Source organism: Sceloporus occidentalis, unplaced genomic scaffold (assembly GCF_023333645.1).
Source record: "Sceloporus occidentalis isolate IW3139 unplaced genomic scaffold, rSceOcc1.0.p SCAF_2, whole genome shotgun sequence".
Classification (NCBI taxonomy): Eukaryota; Metazoa; Chordata; class Lepidosauria; order Squamata; family Phrynosomatidae; genus Sceloporus; species Sceloporus occidentalis.
In genome coordinates this window covers 111,020,133-111,039,849 of record NW_028316982.1, presented here as the reverse complement: position 1 = coordinate 111,039,849, position 19,717 = coordinate 111,020,133, and the positions used below count along the sequence as shown (strand labels likewise).

The 19,717-nt window shown below is 38.6% G+C and overlaps 1 protein-coding gene across 5 annotated transcripts in view; it reads left to right on the top strand.

The window, feature by feature from the left end:
* The window catches only part of WAPL (WAPL cohesin release factor), a 68,240-nt gene that overhangs the window by 4,878 nt on the left and 43,645 nt on the right, over window positions 1–19,717 (top strand). For 4 of the 5 annotated variants that reach the window (XR_016280106.1, XR_016280105.1, XM_089510592.1 and 1 more), the window contains exons 2-4: window positions 2,418–2,887; window positions 15,414–16,451; window positions 17,488–17,559. Coding sequence is in view for 3 of the 5 variants with exons in the window: in XM_089510592.1 (XP_089366718.1) it covers window positions 2,440–2,887; window positions 15,414–16,451; window positions 17,488–17,559 (1,558 nt within the window). In the remaining 2 variants the exon portion in view is untranslated. The remainder of the gene's footprint in view (window positions 1–2,417; window positions 2,888–15,413; window positions 16,452–17,487; window positions 17,560–19,717) is intronic. The other variant, XM_089510593.1, reaches the window with a different exon arrangement.

The following is a 19,717-nucleotide window of genomic DNA, read 5'->3' as shown; positions in this document are numbered from 1 at the left end:
AAGTATATAAAAGTGATTATCTTATTACATTTATGTTTTTGTTCTTCTGTCAAACAGTGATTGTATATTGGAAAAATACGGATGTTTTTTTTTAAAAAAAATAATAACCCAGAAACTACATGTATTTGAATTGTGAAACCTTTTGATAAGGGTTAGTGTTTACACAGTACTTGTCCTGCAGTTTCAGATTTATCGTATGTTTCACTCTACACTGAGGAGGTACATTATCTTAAGATATTATTGACTAGTCACACTACAAAGAGCATCAGGTTTCTAGTTTCTAAGGGATGCTTTTCACACTTTCTACTTGGGGAAGTTTTTTACTCTCTCTTCATGGCAAACCAGCATTAAGTCATGATTTAAGTCCTATAATGCAGTGCCTTGGAGTTCTTACGTTTGTGGCTGTCATGGCAAATCACTGACTCAGCTTGTACCTTGTGTAGTTTATGGCAAACAACTAGTTTTTCTTGTCTTAAAATCAAAACAACAAATAACAAGATGGGATATAAAGATAAAAATATTTTTCAAACCATTCCATTGGGTGCAGAGGAAAAAAAATCATGCTGAAAAGAGAGAGAAATTCATGTACACTCATCCCTCCATATTTGCAGATTTGATATTTGCGGATTTGATTATTCACAGTTTTGATTAATATGTTCTCTAGGAATATCTAGGTCTTCCAGTGCAACTCTATGGTCAACTTTAACTAAAAGTAGCACTGAAAGACCTAGAGAGTCCAAGAGAGAATGCTCTGCTAGGTATTTGTAGCTCCTCCAGCGCAGTTCTATGGTCAGCATCTGTCGGACATTGAACACAGAGTTGCACCGGAGGACCTAGAGATCCCTAGAGAGATGTCCTCTCAGGTTAAAATATGGTGTTTTTGTTATTTCTGGTTTTTCCATATTCACGGGGGTCTTGAACCCCCAACCCTAGCGAATATGGAAGGGCAAGTGTACTTTAATATCATACATACACACACATACATATTTATCTTAGATACATATGTGTTGGTACTGGGGAAACGTTTGTTCCTTAATGCCTGTGCTGATAGTCCTGCAGTAGAGCCAAAAGAGCATCATCATCATAGCTGTGGTTCAGACCTCAAGGAGAATAGGCCTTCTGGTCAGCGATGACCAAAGCTGCATAGTTTGGACACGACAGTGAGGGAGCAAGTCTCTGATGTTACATACAGTCCGCCCTCTCCTTACGCGGGGGATCCGTTCCAGACCCCTCCTCGTAAGGCGAATTCCGCCTATGCTCAAGCCCAGTTGGAAACAATGGGGCTCGTGCGCGGCAGCATGGCAGTGTGGCGGCGCGTGGGGCACAACAGGCACGCACGCCCATTCAATTGAATGGGACGTGCCGCCCCTTCTGCCCTGCGCGCGCCCCGTGGCTTGAGCGCGTAAGCTGAAGACCGCGTAAAGCGCACCCACGTATGATGCGGGCGCACTGTATTTTAGAAGTGATTACAGCCAAAGAGAGATGTCTGTATATTTGTTATTAATCGGTTAATAACCAGTCTTTAACACTGCTAATATCTATTATTAATATTTATGTTAACCATAAATTGTTAAAGCACCATCATATGTTGCCCTTTTCAAAGAATAATTATGTCCATATTCTTAGGGGTTGCAATCTAAAACAGACACCGTGAAACAATAGAAGTAGGATGCCTAGGAGCCCCTTCACCATTATTTAACATTGGAATCACTTATGGATGGCTCAGGTTTAGGATTTTCAGACCTGGCTTGTTTAAGACTTGATTAAAATGTTCTAATATGTTTATTGTTATTAAAAAATATCCTGAGGAAAATCATTTAATAATTAAGGCAACTTTCCCTTATCTGGTGCCTTGTAAATATGTTATATTACAGTTTTTATCATCTTCAGTCGGCATAGTATATGAGTTGGTGGTACAGTCTGGAGTCCAGTAAAACTTGCAATGTTCTTCAAAACAGATTTACTTAGGCACAGTTCGGTGATGGAACCTGGGCTGAGGGAGAAATTAAATGACTAATTTATCTAATATTGGGCCTGAACAGACAGGCCAAAATAAAGCTGCTTTGGGTCACTTTGGAGGTATGCTTTTTAAATGCTGCATTCGTCATAAGAGGCCAGAAGCTGCACCAAAGCCATGCTCCAGTCCTAAGGACTAGAGTGGAGCTTTGGTGCAGCTTCTGGCCTCTTAAGATGTATGTGTCATTTAAACAGCATACCTCCAAAGTGACCTGACGCAGCTTTATTTTGGCCTGTCAGTTCAGACCCTATGTTTCTGTCACAATTGTTTACTTCAAATGTTTTATAAACGTGATCTGAGCATTTGTAATAATTGTTAAAACAGAAAGAAATTTGTGTATGCTATTCTGTTTTGATTTTTTTTTCTTGTCTATCTTCTAAAATATATTTTCTTTCAACAGAGAATATGAAACAGGTGTCAAAATGACATCCAGGTTTGGGAAGACGTATAGCAGAAAAGGGGGCAATGGCAGTTCAAAATTTGATGAAGTTTTTTCCAACAAACGGACCACCCTTAGTACAAAATGGGGAGAAACTACCTTTATGGCCAAGCTAGGACAGAAGAGGCCCAACATCAAGCCAGACATTTCTGAAATTCCTAAAAAACCCAAAGTAGAAGAGGAAGTAATAGAAGATCCATTTGGATTTGACAGCGATGAAGAATCGCTGCCAGTATCTTCAAAGAACGTGTCACAGGCTAAAGGTTCTTCCCAGTTGGAGTCTGTTGAAGCATCTCAGTCTGGAGACTTCACTTCTGCACTTGAATCAAATAGCAAAATTACTCAGTCCGTCAATGAAGACATGCTGTCCATCAAATGGATCATGGAGGATGGTAAAATCAAAGGCAACAGTGCTGTTCCTGTCATTGCAGGTATGCTTGGATAAAATAGTTGTGTTGAGAGTTAATAGTTAGCCTTCCAAACATTTTTCACCAGTTATAGTTGCTTACCTCTGACCCACAGCTTAAATTTCTCCATGTCCTGGGTGTTTGTGAGAGGGAAAGGGGAGAAACCTTTAGAAAACTCTTATATTTGAGTTAGAGTGTTTGATCAAATCTGTTTTCACTTTATTCACTTTATATGGTATTAATGACTATCTTAAAATCCAAACAACAAGGAGTTCTTTTATAAAACAAGCTTTTGTAAGTAAAATAAAATTAGTTATATCTGCAGATGAGACATAAAATGTGGGCTTCGTTGTTTATAGAACACAAATAGAACAAATAGATACTTTATAAATAAATTGCATGCAGTGATTCTGCACAGTGAGTAAAATACCAACAAACACTTTCACAGGCTTAAAGTCTCAGTCCTCATATTGGGGGAAAGGTGGGATATAAATAAAATGTTATGTATCATATATTTCAGGCTGGCATTCCAGTACAGGGCTACCTACAGCCTCCACAGCTGGTCCAACAATTTTTTGTGGTACTTACTTTTGTGTATAGAATTGAAAGAGGTAATGAGACACAGACACAACTGTGCCATCCTTGGAAATGTTTGTAATTCTTTTAATCCTAGTATCTTAAAGTTGCTGCTAAAAGTATCGGAAGCCATCTATTGAAAAGGGACACTTGTTTTCCTGTATTCTTGTACAGAATATAGCTTATTGACACTGTTTCTGCTCCTATTTCAGCCAGTTTAGAGAAATTCAGTGCCAAAAAGTCTGGTGCTGATTTTGGGAATAGCATCTCTGAGTCAATGTGACTTGCCCAAGCCCTTCCAATGGGTTTCCATGTGGTTATTTGTCTATTTCCCCTAAAAAAGAAAGAAAGAAAGAAAGTCATGTCTGTATTCCTTGTCCATCCAGCAACATCAACTTTCATTGGCTGCTGCTTGAGTTTTATCCCATTTGATATTTTTTCCCCACTTCTTTTTTTAAAAACCCTTGCAAACCTTTGGGGTTACTCCAAGCCTTCTGATACTTTTCTCATATGTGGATGGTGTTATTTTAGGAAAGTAAAGAGCCATGCTAGTAGAATGAATTTGTTATTGGTAAACAGGATGTAAGGCTTTCCCCGTTATTTGGATGTTTGGGAAATGTTTAAGAAATGATATTTTCTCAGAATATCACCAAACATTGTACCCACTCCTTTGTTCTTGACTACTGTATGTTTGTAAATATAGGTTTATTTCATTCACATGGTAGAATTCTAAGTATGCATTTAAATATTCAGCATTTATCTTTTGTATAAGGCACTTCATGTTCGCTATTTTAGCAGTCCTTATAGCAGTCCTGCAACGTAGTATATTCAGTGTACAATTTGGTAAATTGCTGAAAAAAGTTAATTTTTCAAAATACAGTATAATCATATAACAGTTTTTAAACTCTACTCACTTAATAAAAATATTTTTTTAAAAAATAAAACTCCACCAGCTTAATTATGATAATGTGAATATTAGTAGTTTGTTCAATTTTTAAAGACAAAGAAATGTGAATAGTCTCTCTTTTGAAAACACTTTTATCTGAAGAACCATTCTGCATATTCAGAGAAGCTGCAAATGCAGAAATATCATTGATGCAGACTGCTCCTGTCACATGCAAAGTGGGAACTTGTCTATCCTGCTTTTAAAAAGCTCTAGGAGTCACCTGAAACCTTTATGTTTCAGCTGTAGATGAATTCTGGGAGTCACTACTATTTGTGTTCATGTTGAAGCAAGGGAAACAGAGGCCTCACTTGCATGTGATTGCATAGTTTTGCTCAGCTGAGTAGTTGTTATAGTGAGTTTATGGCTTACACTTTTTTGTTTGTTTCATGTAACCAATTTATGAAACTCCTGTGCATAAAAGTTGAAGAAATATGGGCCTGTTACAGACTGCCAAAATAAAGCTGCTTCGGATCTCTTTGGAGGTATGCTGTTTAAATGTGCATGCACCCTAAGAATCTGGAAGCTGCACCAAAGCTGCACTCCAGTGCTTAGGAATGGAGTGTGGCTTTGGCGCAACCTCCGGACTCTTAGGACCCATGCATCATTTAAAATAGCATACCTCCAAAGAGACCCGAAGCAGCTTTATTTTGACAGTCTGTAACAGGCCTTAGTTACAATGGGAGAAATGTGTCAGATGAAAATCATAGGGTAGTAATATTATTCATTAGCAAAATCCACCTGCTCAAGAAAGGAAGAAAAACAGATCGTGTTTACCAGAAATCTCTGGTGAACTTAAATGGAATCCCACAGGGTAATACTTCATAACATAACAAGTGTTTGTTCACTAGGCACGTACCTTCATAGATAATCAAATTGAGTCTACATATATGTTTGCATGATTAAGTGGTTTCTCTAAATGTGATATTTTAAAGTTATGATTGAGGAAATGGTTGACAAGTTATTATCTTAAATAGATGGTTGGGCATCTTGAGGAACCTGACTCACTTCAGAAATGTAGCACCCTCAGCAATTTGAATTTCAGACAACTATGCTAATAACTTTTGAGTTCATTGGCTCTGCTGCTCTTTCCTTATAACTGGTATCAATGAGTTGGAATTTCAGAGGGGGCATTTTACTTGACTATTAAGAGTTGTATTTTTACATCACACTAAATCATAGTTTGGGCTGTGTTTGCACATTATACTGAAGCCTCACTTAGCTTGACACTGGAAATCATGGCATCCTCTAGATCAGTGGTTCCCAACCTGTGGGTCGGGACCCCTTTGGGGGTCGAACGACCCTTTCACAGGGGTCGCCTAAGACCATCGTAAAACACATATTTGCATGTAGCAATAAAAATAATTGTATGGTTGGGGGTCGCCACAACATGAGGAACTGTATTAAAGGGTCGCGGCATTAGAAAGGTTGGGAACCATTGCTCTAGATGTTATTGGCTACCAGCAGCTCTAGGCAACATAGCCAGTGGTGAAGCATGCTGGAGAGTTGCAGTTCATCAGCATTTGGCAAGGTGGATGATTCCCATCCCTTAGTGTGACATAACATAGGCCCCATATAGACAGGCCAAAATAAAGCTGCTTCGGGTCACTTTGGAGGTATGCTGTTTAAATGATGCATGCGTCCAAAGAGTCTGGCAGCCATGCCAGAGCCACAATCTAGTCCTAAGCACTGGAGCATGGCTTTGGTGCAGCTTCCAGACTCTTAAGATGCATGCATCATTTAAACAACATACCTCCAAAGTGACCCGAAGCAACTTTATTTTGGCCTGTCTTTATGGGGCCATAGACAGCCTTAAGTGTATGTTCTGTCCTTCCTGTACATGTGTTTTGCTTTATGAAGTTTTCTCCCCACTAACAAACTGTTAACATGTGTAGTATGCTTAGTTTCAAGCAAGCCAATTTCAAACCATAGTTAGAAGTAGGCTTATTTTAATTAACCACATTTAAGATTAATATCAGGTTCAGATGCAGATTATTCAGCTGGCTGTACTGTTGTTAATGGAAAGCAGAAACAAATACTTCTGAACTTAATGCAGAAGGACTGGCTATGAGACTTGCTATGGTTCATTCATGTGCAAAACTGTGGCTTAGGGTGATCTATGAAATTACTTTTTCTGTGAATACCTACAGTGTAATTGAGCCATGAGTAGAATGTTACCATAGTTCCTGTCATTTTCATGTTGAATAGCAACGTTGCTTGGTTAAGCAATTAAAGCTATTGTAGATGTTCTTTCTTAAAGATATATCAAGTTAATAGTTTATGCAACAATATAAAAACTGTTGTTTTGCTGAATATCAAGGCTCTGGAGAGATCAGCTTCTAAGAAATGCCAGAATGGGCTTTATCATGTCTTCTGGGTTGATAGTGCTTGGATGTGGCAGTTGGGAAGAGTCTACTTAAAATTTGCCTCCTGACAGAACTTGTTCTCTGTAGAAAAATATAATACTTTTCAATAATAATAATAATAATAATAATAATAATAATAAATTTTATTTCTACCCCGCCCTTCCATGGAAATGATCAGGGCGGCTTACAAAATTTATAAAAAACATTTCAATACAGATTAAAAATTCAATATAACAATTAAAACCATTACTACAAAAAACAGGAACAGGAAACAGTGGAATAGAAAAATACACATATCAGGGGCAGAGGAAGAATGCAAAAAGGTACATCGATCCAGGGTCAGAAGGGAAAAAGGGGCAGGGAGAATAGGAAAACAAATTAAGGTGGGAAGGCCAGCCGGAATAGATATGTTTTCAGCTGTTTTTTGAAAACAGCTAATGAGGCGGCGGAGCGAAGCTCTGCAGGGAACTTATTCCAAAGTAGAGGGGCAGCAGTAGTAAAAGCCCTCTGTGAGGTCTGAGTAAGGTTAGACCTAGGTACCTCCAACAATTTAGTCCCGGATGTTCTGAGTGTGCGGGGTGGATTATATGGGGAGAGGCGGTCCTCCAAGTACCCTGGGCCCAAGCCATTTAGGGCTTTATAGGTCAAAACCAACACCTTGTATTGACCTATCACCAGTACTTCCGTTTTCCCTGGATTCACACTGAGTTTGTTCTCCCTCATCCAGCCCATTACTGACGCCAAGCAGGCATCTAGAGGAGAGATGCCATCCTTAGTTACTGCATCAGTCGGAGACATAGAGGAAAAATTGAAACATGAATAGCTTTCTGTGCCCTCCCTCTCCTCAAATCAATATGGCTTTGATGATAATAACTGTTTGGAAGGATCTGTATTGTGGGTAGTGGTTTGTATCTTGTTCACATTAATCTGGAGTCTGGGATAAGCAGTGGTGTGGTCAAACTTGAATATGACACCAAATTATTTAGAACAATTAAAATGAAAAGTCTGTTAAAAAACTCAAGAAGGATCTTACCAAACTGGGACAATAAGCATTAAAATGCTGTATGAGGCTCAGTTAGGCAAGTGTAAAGTGACACATACTGGGATAGATTTTCACTTACACGTTGATCAAATCTGAGCAGGCGCTGACTGTTGAAAAAAGGGAACTTATCATATATACTCATGTATAAGTTCACCTCATGTATAAGTTAAGGGGTAGTTTGGGGGGATTTCTTGTCATTGGTTACTTCATGGGCAATTAAGGTAAATTAAAGATGGAGATTATTAAAGTGGAATACAGAAGAGGAATTTATTAAGGACTCTATGGTGAGGCGAGACCAGAACATCAGTCATAAAATTGAATTAGGTAAATAGGAAAAGTTATGGAATAGAACAATAAACTTATTAGCTGAAAATATTAAGGAAAATTATATAAAATGCATTATAGATAGTGTCTCTGCCCAGAAAAGTAATCCAAAATATATAAATAATTAGATAACCAATGTTGGAAATGCCAAAAGGAATCAGGAACACTATACCATCAATGGTGGACTTACTGGATCTCCATACATCAAATAATTGAAGAAATCCTAAATTTGAAATTTAAAATGAAACCAGAAATTTACCTATTAGGAATGGTTGATGAGGAACTCGGCAAAAATATTGTAATGACTTTCACAAATCTGGAGCAAGACCACACTTGTTATGTTCTGTAGATTTAGAAGAGTAGCAAAAATGGTCAGGGCCTAGAGCAGCTCTCTTGGAAAAAAACAACAATTCTTGGGGCTTTTTGCATACAAAAATGTGAGAAAGTAAGATGATCATGGTAATACAGGTATAGGTCTTTTTAAATAATACTATAACCCAGTATCATCTTATAAAGTTAAATGGTGGGTAATTCAGGGCAGATAAAAGAAAGCTCTTTTTTTTAATACAGCATCAATTTTTTTTCATGCATTTTGGAGTATTTCCTTTCAGAGTGATAAATGAAATGTTTCAGACATGATGTTCACAGTTATTGCTTCAATATCATTTCTAAAACCTATGTAAGAGGAAGACCAGTTCCTGGTCTTGGGGGTGAAGCAGATAGGATAAAGGGAGCTGCCAGAGGCCTCTCTGACCCCAGTTGCTCTGGGACATCAGCAACTGGATGTTGCAGTCCCAAAGCTGGCCACTGCCGCAGACCCGAATGGCCTGACGGCAAGAGTGACTTTTTGTTGTTCCTTTTTGGACTGCTTTAGGTGGCCTTGGAGCACTTCTGGGCGATTTGGGGGCATAGATCGTTGGAACGCACGACCTCCAAAATGTCCAGATGGCGGTTTATTTGGTCCTTGGTTTCTTTTTTTCAGTTCTTTTTGTGAGGATAAATGTGTTCCATGTTCTGACACTACAGAGATCTAAAGGAGGCAGAATAATACTAATGCTCATAGTTTTGTCTATTTTATGGAGTAGAGTCACCTCTTCTTCAGATTACCAAAAACAAAGTTTTATTATTATTTAAGTATTGGTTGTATTTATGGATCCTGTAGGTCTGTTTATAACAAAAGAAAGTTCTGTAAAAATACTATATTGTGAATAATTGTCATATTTACTACAGGTTGAGTCTCCTGTATCCAGAATTCTGAAATGCTAAATATTCAAATGTCTCATTATGTATGTATATACAAATATAGGTACAGTGCGCCCGCGCCATACGCAGCCTTGAGCATACGTGCTCAAGCCGCGGGGCGGAAGGGGTGGCGCGTCCCATTCAATTGAATGGGCGCACGCGCCTCGTGCGCGCCCACGCCGCTGCGCACGAGCCCCATTGTTTCCAATGGGGCTTGAGCATAGGCGGAATTCACCTTACGCGGAGGGATCCGGAACGGATCCCCCGCGTAAGGCGAGGACAGACTGTATTCCAAAATCCAAAACGGTTGTAGTCCCAAGGAACACTCAACCTGTATATCAGACAATATGTTCATGCAAATCCAAGTTATATATAAAGTAGTATATGTTGTGTAAGTTTTTAAAAAGTCTTCCAATGTGCAAAGAGTGCTAATCTGAATCCCATGCCTCTGTTTGTTTGTTTTTTAAATCAATATTGTATTCAATTCTACCCATCTGTTTTTTTGGGGTGGTGGAGGTGGTATTATTTTCCATGGGCTCTAGAATTTCTGGAAATGTTATGTCTATTGAAAACAGCTTCTTAGCTTAAAAGGGTGCCAGGAAGGCTGTGTGTAGCATACAGCCCTTTCTATGTAGTCAAATGGGAGAGCTAGAGGAATGTGTTCATGCTCCTCATCCTCTGCCACCAGATATGGTTGCCTAACAGATGGATGTTAGTTTTGAATCTGAGCCTGCATCTGCACTACAGCAATAATCCTGATTGACACCACTTTAACTGCCATGTCTTACAGCTGTGGAATCCTGAGATTTGTAGTTTGTTGTGGCACCAGAATATGCTTTGACAGAGAAGGCTAAGCATCATACAAAGCTACAAATCCAAGAATGTATTGAACCATGGCAGTTAAGGGGGTGTCAACACGGATTATTTCTGTAGTGTGGATGCAGTCTGAGACAACTACAAGCATCTGTCCTAACAACCTTATTCATTCCTACTTCTGTTTTGCTTTCAGTCAGTCACTTCAATCATATCCATATCATTGTTGATTGACTATTTTGTTATTACTAACTGATCGCTGATCATTGCTGTTTTTAGATGTTAACATTTTATACAATTCCTGAATTGTAATAAAATAAAATTTGAAAAAAGAACAAAGCAACAACAAAAAAACATGAGGGACTCTAGGTTTTTCTATAGGTAGGGAACCTAGGTAGCAGTTTTGTGTTGTTACATGATTTTCTTTCAGCCCTTGCTAATACAGATTGGGTCTCCCTTATCCAGAATTCCAAAATTTGAAATATTCCAAAATCTTGTCCATAGTGATGAGGCGGTAGATACCTTTGTTTTCTGCTTGTTCAGTGTATACAAACTTTGATTCATGCACCAAATTATTAAAATATCATGTATATAATTACTTTCAATGTGTGTGTGTGTATATATATATATACATGGTGTGTGTGTGTGTGTGTGTGTGTGTGTGTGTGTGTGTGTATATATATATATGAGAATGTCATGTTTAGACTGGGCCCCATCTTCTTTATGTATATGCAATTATTCCAAAATCCATAAAATTCTAAAATCCAAAACACTTCTGGAAGACTCATATTGTATCTAAGTGTAGTTAAAAGAGATGTATAGTGACTTATTTTTTCTATCAGTTTTCGTAACAACAGTGTTATTCTGCTGATAGACGTAATTCTGTCAGTGAAACTGAGAGAAAGACTATCTATACTCAGAGGTCCATTGGATGTACTCAAATTCTGCACTGGAGAACTGGAAAATGCTCTAGAGCAGATCTTTGGGTAATGTGGAAGGCCACAGTTAAAGAAGAACAATCCTATTGTGCTAATGGAAGTACACTTGTCCCTCCACATTTGCGGATTTGACTTTGGTGGATTTGATTAATCATGGATTTTATTAATATGTTCTGTCTAAGAATCTCTAGGTCCTCCAGTGCAACTCTGTGATCAACTTTAACAAAAAGTCACACTGAAGGACTGAGAGATTCCTAGAGGGAATGCTCCATTAGGAATTTGTAGCTCCTTCGGCGCAATTCTGTGGTCAATGTCTGGCAGATATTGGCTAGAGTTGCACTGGAGGACCTAGAGATTCCTACAGAGGTGTTCTCTCAGGTAAAAACATAGTGCTTTTGTTATTTTTTGTTTTTCCACGTTCATGGAGAGCCTATGCCCCTAACCCCAGTGAATGTGGAGGGATGAGTGTATACTATTTATTCCAATTGGAAGTTGGCGTTAGTCCTGTAAATAAAATGTATAATACAATATATTAATGATAATCACCTTATTGAGCTTTCCATGAAATATCCACCCATCACGCTGTAAAAAGCAAACATGTTATGGCATGGATGAAGTTAAGAACAGCTGCTTGGGAGGATTCTAGATTGAAGGTTATGCAAAGGTTACTTGAAGATTAGAGCAGCTAGCATAGTAAGGGTTGCTAAAGAGGCAGTTTTGATAAAAGTGATTGGAAATGATCAAAGGGCACCCTAGAACTAGCTAGCTGATTTCAGTTATTGTTACCGCATATGTTCAAAGTTTTGTACCTGCTGTTATTGTATGTTACCATGACACTTCTGATTTATATTACTAGCAGTGTGAAACAAATTTGATAGGAGTTGAAGTGAAGTTTCCATTCACCTACATGCAAAATATCTCTAAATACTGTAAAGTAGGGGAGAAAGTGCTCTCAACCCCAGGTTTGACTCAGTCTGCTAGGTTTCCCCATGTAGCCTGCTGGGAATCATGCCATGGCCCTTTCCATTCCCCAGGCTTCTCCTTGTCCCCTGTTCCACAGATTCCTCTTCATGCCACCAGCCTTTGGGTAGGTGAAAGATACACGAAAGTTTTGCTTTAAGTTTTGCTTTTATCTTTGATCACAGATTAGAAAAAAGTTTTCCCTCTCTATTTCCCCTTGCCTTCCCACTTGGAAAAGCAAATGAGCACTAGGAATTCCTGCTGTTATTTCTGATCTGTAATTGGCAGTTATAAGGACCTTGCTTTGCCTTCCCCCCCTCAAGAGGGGAGGGTATGGTGCAAATGAAGCAACTGTAATGCAAGCATTGGCTAACACAGATTTAATTGTGTCATGTGGCCAAGGAGGTTTCTTGTCTTGGGGAAGGTTATTTGGCTCACACCTCAAGATTGTTCCACAGCATTATCCTGTATCCTTCATATAGAATGTGAAAACTTGTCATCTGCAGGTAATTACTGTTCTTCATGTAAGGTAGCTATTTCTCAATATTTTAATAGCGCCTGTCAACCTGGAATGGTGGGTCTTCTGAGTGTCATGGAAAAGTTCTTTCTTTTTTGAAATTATAGACATCAAGATTCCAGTTTGCTGCCAATGCACCTATAAATTGTGTCACATTTTTACTGGAAATCCTTTGTATCCAATATAGTGGTTTAAGACCTTGTCCTTTCACTTCTGTTCCTTTCCTGAGGAATATAGTTTGAAATTGAAGATAAAATGTATGCAGCTACTAACTAGTCAGAAGATACCAACATGAATTATGCCAAAACTGTGAAACTAACTTTAATTCAGCTGTCTGGTAGTCTGGGGTTGAAGGATTTATGGCTTTGGGAATGATCTCCCCTTCATTCAGCCTCTCTGTGACACCTTTAAAAGCGTTTTGCATTGAGTCGGCAGTAGGCCTAGGTTGAAGCAGGAAAGCCCAGTTCTTTTCTCAGAGGTGTTTAGAGTTTGTTGGGTCCAAACCAAGGTTGAAAAAGAGCTGGTGGGGTCATGAGAAATGTTAGGTGAGATCAGAACAGGAGAGAATGCATAATACACCTATGTGAACTTTTCGGTTATGAGAACAGAATGAACTGCCTTTTTCACCTGCCATCTTCTCACCCACCCTTCTTTCTGCTTGCATAATTTATTGTCACTCTTGAAGAAATGAAAATAACAGTCCTTCTCAGTATAACTTTGCAAATAATTCTGTTACTGAATGGTTGATGCTGCTTATAGTGCGTAGGATTTTTTCGAGCTTTCTCTGTCAGAGAACTCTGGTACCACAATAACTATAAATCCCAGGATTCCCTAGCACTGAGCAAGGGCAGTTAAAGTGGTCTCACACTGGATTACTTCTGCAGTGTGTTTTGGACCTGTGTTTAAGGGTGTGCAACCCCATTCTTCTTGAATGTCATCTCTGTTTTTCAAATTGTCTTTAAGTCCAGAAATTTTAATTAAAAACTTGACCCAAAAATGTGGTCGACTTACCTACCAGCCAATGTAAATACTGTACTTTAGCTCTTACATACAAAAGAAACCATTCCCTGGTGGAAGGCAAGAGTCTATCCTGGAAGCACTGACCCACTCTCTCATCCATCCAGTCTTTAGCATGAGCGCAAACAGTTATGTCATCATTTTCCTTTGCTTCATTCTTTACTTACTTTGTTACATACCCCCAAGTTTTACCCTCAACTTATCCATGGGTCATATCAAAAGCTATAATTTTTCCCCAAAACCTGCCCTTAACTTAACACTTACAATCGAGTATATATGATATATTTATTTGAAAGCAGATGAGCTTTGAGTTAGTGCTTCAGTTAAATTTGTCCAACCTAATACTTGTTTTATGATTAAACTAATTCTTAAAGTGGATATTGGTGATTGCCATAAAAATTTAGTATGAGATGTTATTTTTGCACCATCATTAACAGTGATACTATGCAAGTGTTACAATTCTGGTGCAAAAGAAAATGTTAAGTAATTTAAATGTTACAAAGCAATATTTGTGAAGCATCTGTTTGAGCTCTGTAGTTCTGCATAAATGTTTATTCATAGACTGTGAGTCTATAACGTTACAGTGGTATAAAATGGTAAATGCATAATGCTTATATCTAAATGTCTGGGGGAAATCCATTGAAAATAACCCTAGAAAGGAAATGTTGGGCTTGGTGTAGATGTATTGATGCTCTGAGTAGAGGCATTGAAATAATTCTGAGGTCAGGCAGTCATGACTGATATGTTCCATTGATTTTGTTTGCTATACTCTAAGCATGGCTGAGTTTAGTATTTAATTTTTCCAACCTACCTATAATAGTTCTACAATAAAATATAAAACAAATTCCATGAAAGCCAAATGAAATAGGGCCGGATGCAGTGATGGACTAACGTTGATGGAGTGGCAGAATCTAGTACAGTGATAGAATCCAGCAAAATCAGGTTGAGAATGATACCCTCCTCCACACTGTAGGCCCTGGTATGCCCCCAAAACTATATCTAGAAGGCTGTAACATCTTTGGGGCTAGTTTTCAGGTAGTGTGGAGGGCTGCAGGAAGAAGGGAAATAAAATTTTGAGTGCCCCCCACGCTGATGATAGGAAAAATAGTTTGGATCATAATAATGTTAATGTAGCTTGGCCTTAGGATAAAAAATATTAAGAGTACAATCAGACCTTCATATCTTTGGGGGGTTCCGTTCTGCCCCCCGCGGATATAAAAATGCATGACCTCAAGTCCCATTGTTCTTAGTGGTGGCGTGATGTGTTTGTGGGTGCTAGTGTGGATGCATGCATGTGCCACCATTGGGGACAACGAGGCTTGCCTTCCATGGATGCTTAAATGCATGGATGGCAAGCCTGTAGATGGCAAGGCCCCACTGTAGTCATATGCAAAGCTGTGTCAGGCAGCTCCATAACATTCTACTTCACACTGATATATGTTTAATTATCAGGTAGTTATAGTGTAATATATGTGGGTGGAGCTACAGTAGCAAATATAATTAACCAGCCCAAGATATGTTACATAAATCTGTTTTTCAGTTTTTGTAGAGAAAACCTTGAGCTATGGAGTGACTGTATTTTCAGCCATGCCAGTTGTTTAGATTGTTTTGCAAATGGACATCTTTTATTCTTTATCTCAAGAGAGAGAAATATATGAACTTAGATTATAGTATCAAATCAGTGTGCTATTAAGACAACAAAAAAGCTATTAGTACAGTACCTTTTTTCTTTTCTGTAGGTGAAAATGTTGTTAACTGCAAATCTCTGGTATATCTTCTGTACTCATTTGATTGTTGGTGTTTGTTTTGTAGATACAGTACAAAATTTTAGTGAGGACAATGAGAACAGTCACTTCATCTACAAGAATGCTGACGACAATAATACAATTAATGCTGGAATAACAGAAATCTCTAGGTACAACATTGAAGTCAAGGAATCACCTGATTCTTGGGACTCCCATATTGAGAAGAAAGACTCGTTATCAGAAGCCTCACATCCTAAAGAATCATTATTAACTGACTTATATGAATGGGAAGATGAAAATGAGGATACCCGAAGAGGAGAATATTTGTTAGGTTTTGATGATGAATCACTTTCAGAAATAAAAAACAAGGATGAAGATCTAGTCAAAGAAGAACTGGAGACTCCAAAGGAAACCATTAGTGAAGAACTGATGCAAACCGTTCTCAGGCCAAGTAATTGTCGGACATACTGTAGATCTAACAAAACAAAATCACAGGGAATGACAAATTTTGATAAGCTACTGGATGGCACTCTTGAGCCTCTAGCCAAAGCAAATAGTGATTCAAATACTGATGGTTTCAACCCAGTAAGAAAAGTTGCTTTAAGCAGTGGGACCAGTTTTAGAGGGACAGTTGGAAGGACTAGAGACTACACTGTTCTTCATCCATCATGCTTATCAGTGTGTAATGTTACAATACAAGACACAATGGATCGTATTGATGAATTTGCCACAGCTGCACCTACTGATCTGGGAGAAGCAGGACGTCTCAGAAAGAAAGCAGACATGGCTACAACAAAGGCTACTACTAGATTTCGACCTAGCAATACCAAATCCAAAAAAGATGTCAAATTGGAATTTTTTGGTTTTGATGACAATGATGAAGGAGGGGGTGGTGAAGGTGGATCTAGAACCTCTGGAAGCTCAAACTATAAAATTAAATACTTTGGTTTTGATGATTTAAGTGAAAGTGAGGATGATGATGAAGATCGGCAGTTAGAAAGGAAAATTAATAAAAGAAGAACAGCACCATCTTCTTCCTCACTTCAGTCCAGTTCTGATGGAAGTGAGAACTATTCACAAGACAGCCAATCAAGCAGTAATCCAGGTAATGTTACTTGGATACCCTTGTTTCATAACTTACTAGATCTGCATTGGTAGTTTTACTTTAAAATATGAACATTATTGTGATCCAGTGTACCCCTTTAAAGTTGTAGTCAGTCAGGAACTAAATGTGTAATTTAACATTACAAACAACCAAACAGATTTTTTTGATGTTGTATTCCAAAAACACACATTTGCTATATTGGAACCCCAAATGTTAGTTTACATTTTTAGCAGCAAACCAGTTAGGCAGTCCTGTTGCTTTTTGGACTGTAAAAAAGCCCTGGAAGAGAAAATAGAAAATGAAATGCCAAGATAGATTATATGACTCATAGTAAATGAGGTTCAATGGAAGGGGTCTTGCTTACCACATTAGCCTAATAGGATTTCTGTCCTCAGCGTATACTGCAAATAAGAAATCAGCATTGGAAGTTAATACTATTCCTTTTAACTGCATATTAGCAAAAGGTAGAACTGGAGTGAGATTGGCCCCATAGGGTAAAATGTATTCATGGGAACTAATGGTACATAAAGAAATGTGTTTTTGTTGGGGTTTTTTTAGAAAACGGAACAATTTATTAAAGTGTTCTTGAAGATGTATTATCCTTAAAAACTTGACAGTTACAATACAAGCAAAATGCTAAGTTAATTTTATTTTTTGTTCATGAAATTGGGACTGAGCCTGTTTGGTTGTCTCTTTTTCCCCTTTCAGTAAGAATAAGTCAGGATTAAGTCCCTGGTAGTTTGGTACATAAAACCTAAATGTTAGAAAAGGGGGAAAAGAAGATGAAACATCACTGATCTAATATGTGGAAGAATGCATGGGGTATGAAGTGGTTCAGGTGCTTAATCCGTTACCAATATTTAAAACTGTTACTGAATTCCACAGCAGCCTCATGCAATTTCTGTTAAATTGAAACCAGAAAACTGGCTAAGTTGCTGCTTACTGACCTGAATCCCATCCAAGTTGGTAAGATTAGGTTATAAAGTGTTATTAAAATATTACAACCTTCATGTAATTGCATTGTACTGTGTCTCAGGCTGTCTTGGAAATCTAAAGAACAAATCCTCAGACTTAGTAACTGCCTCTGCCTTTCTGGAAAAAAATCAAGGTACTGAATTTCTTTAAAAGTCTCTAATGGTAAATATGAAGAAATTAATATTTGAAGGGTGGGAAACTTCCTGTGAACAGGAGGTCTCCATTCAGCCCTCCTGCTTCTCACCCAGTTTCCATCTCATCCTCCTCAGTTTCACTGAGTTGACAGAGAAATGGTCTCTAGTGCTGAGCAGATAAAATACTCTTGTCCTAATCTGATCTTCATGCATTTGCTGAAAATGGTGGCGGAAAGGGTGTGAGTGTTTGAGTATATGTGTATGGAATTGATTGATGTGTGGGAGTGAGTATTGTGGAAAATGGGGTGTGTGTTAGTGGGTTAGTAGCATCTGCTTCGGCCTCTGGCTATACCCACTGCTTACATTAAGTGTCTAGAGCAGACCTGCACAACTTGGCAGTAGGAAGGGGCCAAGATTAAAATAGGTTAACTTATTTGGGCTTCTGATAGTTTTTAATTAATTAATCATAATGATAATGATGATAATAATAATAATAAATATTATCAATATTCCATCCTCCTCCTCTGCCTGGCCCTTTCCTCACAAGAAAGCCGACCAGCGAAGGAACATTGCAAATGTTCACCTATCCCCATCCAGTCTTCGCTTCAGGAGAAAGCCAAGCTGCGGAGGAGCCTTGTAGGGCAAGTATTTGCCCATCCTCCTCCTCCTCCTCCTCTGCTGCCTTGTCTTTTCCTCAGCATGGTGGAGGAGCCTTGCTCGGCAAGAATTTGCCTATCCTTCTCCTCTCCTACCTCACCTTCTTTTCAGGAGACGGCTGAACAGTGGAGGGGCTTTGAAATAGTTCCACACCCTTGTGGGCCACCCAAACTCCTTTGGCGGGCCATGTGTGGCACCTGGGCCATTTGTTGTGCACGCCTGCTCTAGAGTTTCCTGGGTAACAATGTTAATTTTGAGTGGGCATAGTTCTGAATATGTTATAGATTGTTCTAGTAAATATTAGAAATCTTCAGGCCTGCAGGCCTAAGATACAAAACAAAACTAATTAAGTTAAAGCAACTTTGTATTCCTTCCTAGTGTTAACGTATATATAGAGAGAGATCTTGTAGCACCTTTGAGGTTAATTCAAGACAGAGGTTGGCAGCATGAGCTTTCATAGACCCAAATCTACTTTCTCAGATGCATTTGGTGGAGTGGTAAGCCAGGGACAGACTTATGCCCTACATATGCCATCTGTGTCGTGAGGGGGACACAGGTACTAAGCCTTGTCACAAACCAAGATGCCAACTCTGTCCACACATTTATCCAGGAAATGTCATCACAAGACTTAATGGCATCACTCACAATATTAGGGGGACCTTCACACGCTCATCCTCCAATGTGATTTATGCCATATTATGTCATTAATGCCCGTCAGCCCTCTACATAGAGCAAACAGGCCAGTCCCTGTGGCAGGACTTAAGTCTACGAAAGCTCATGCTCCCAACTTCTTTCTTTAGTTAATCTCAAAGCTGCTATAAAATCTCTTTACATACTGATTCTACAGACTAAAATGGTGGTATCTTTGAATTCTAGTGTTAACATGGTGCAGGTAACAACAAAATGAAATTAATCTCTGAATAGTTTATATAGTCAGTATAGCAATTATCTGTCTGTTTTTAGCTAGGTGTTCTGTATACCAACATTTGGAATTATGGCTTTCCTAATGCTATTGGTCCACATCTAGCCAGTAAAGGTAATGGTGAAGAATTACTATGAAAATCTGACAGTGCTGTTGTGCACTTGGAATTGGTGCTATAATCTTAACGTTTGAATGTTTCAGTACAAATATCTATAAGTTGAACCACTTTCAATAGTATGGGGAATCCTAGATTCATGCAGTAAAATGCAAGAAATACAGCGGTATCTCCTTGATATCTTCCTGGGTTTGGTTCTAGGACCCCCTATGGATATCAAAATCCAGGGTACTCAAGTTCCATTATATACAGTGGCATAGTAAAATGATATCCCTTACATAAAATGGCAGAATCAAGATTTGCTTTTTGGATTCATTCATATACATACATACATAATTGACACTGTGAATGGTCACATCTGTGGATGCAGAATCGATGGATATGGAGGGCTGGCTGTATACTTGAATTGCAAGGCAGACAGGACAAAGAGGTTAATCATTGTGGGATGATGTCTCCCAAATAA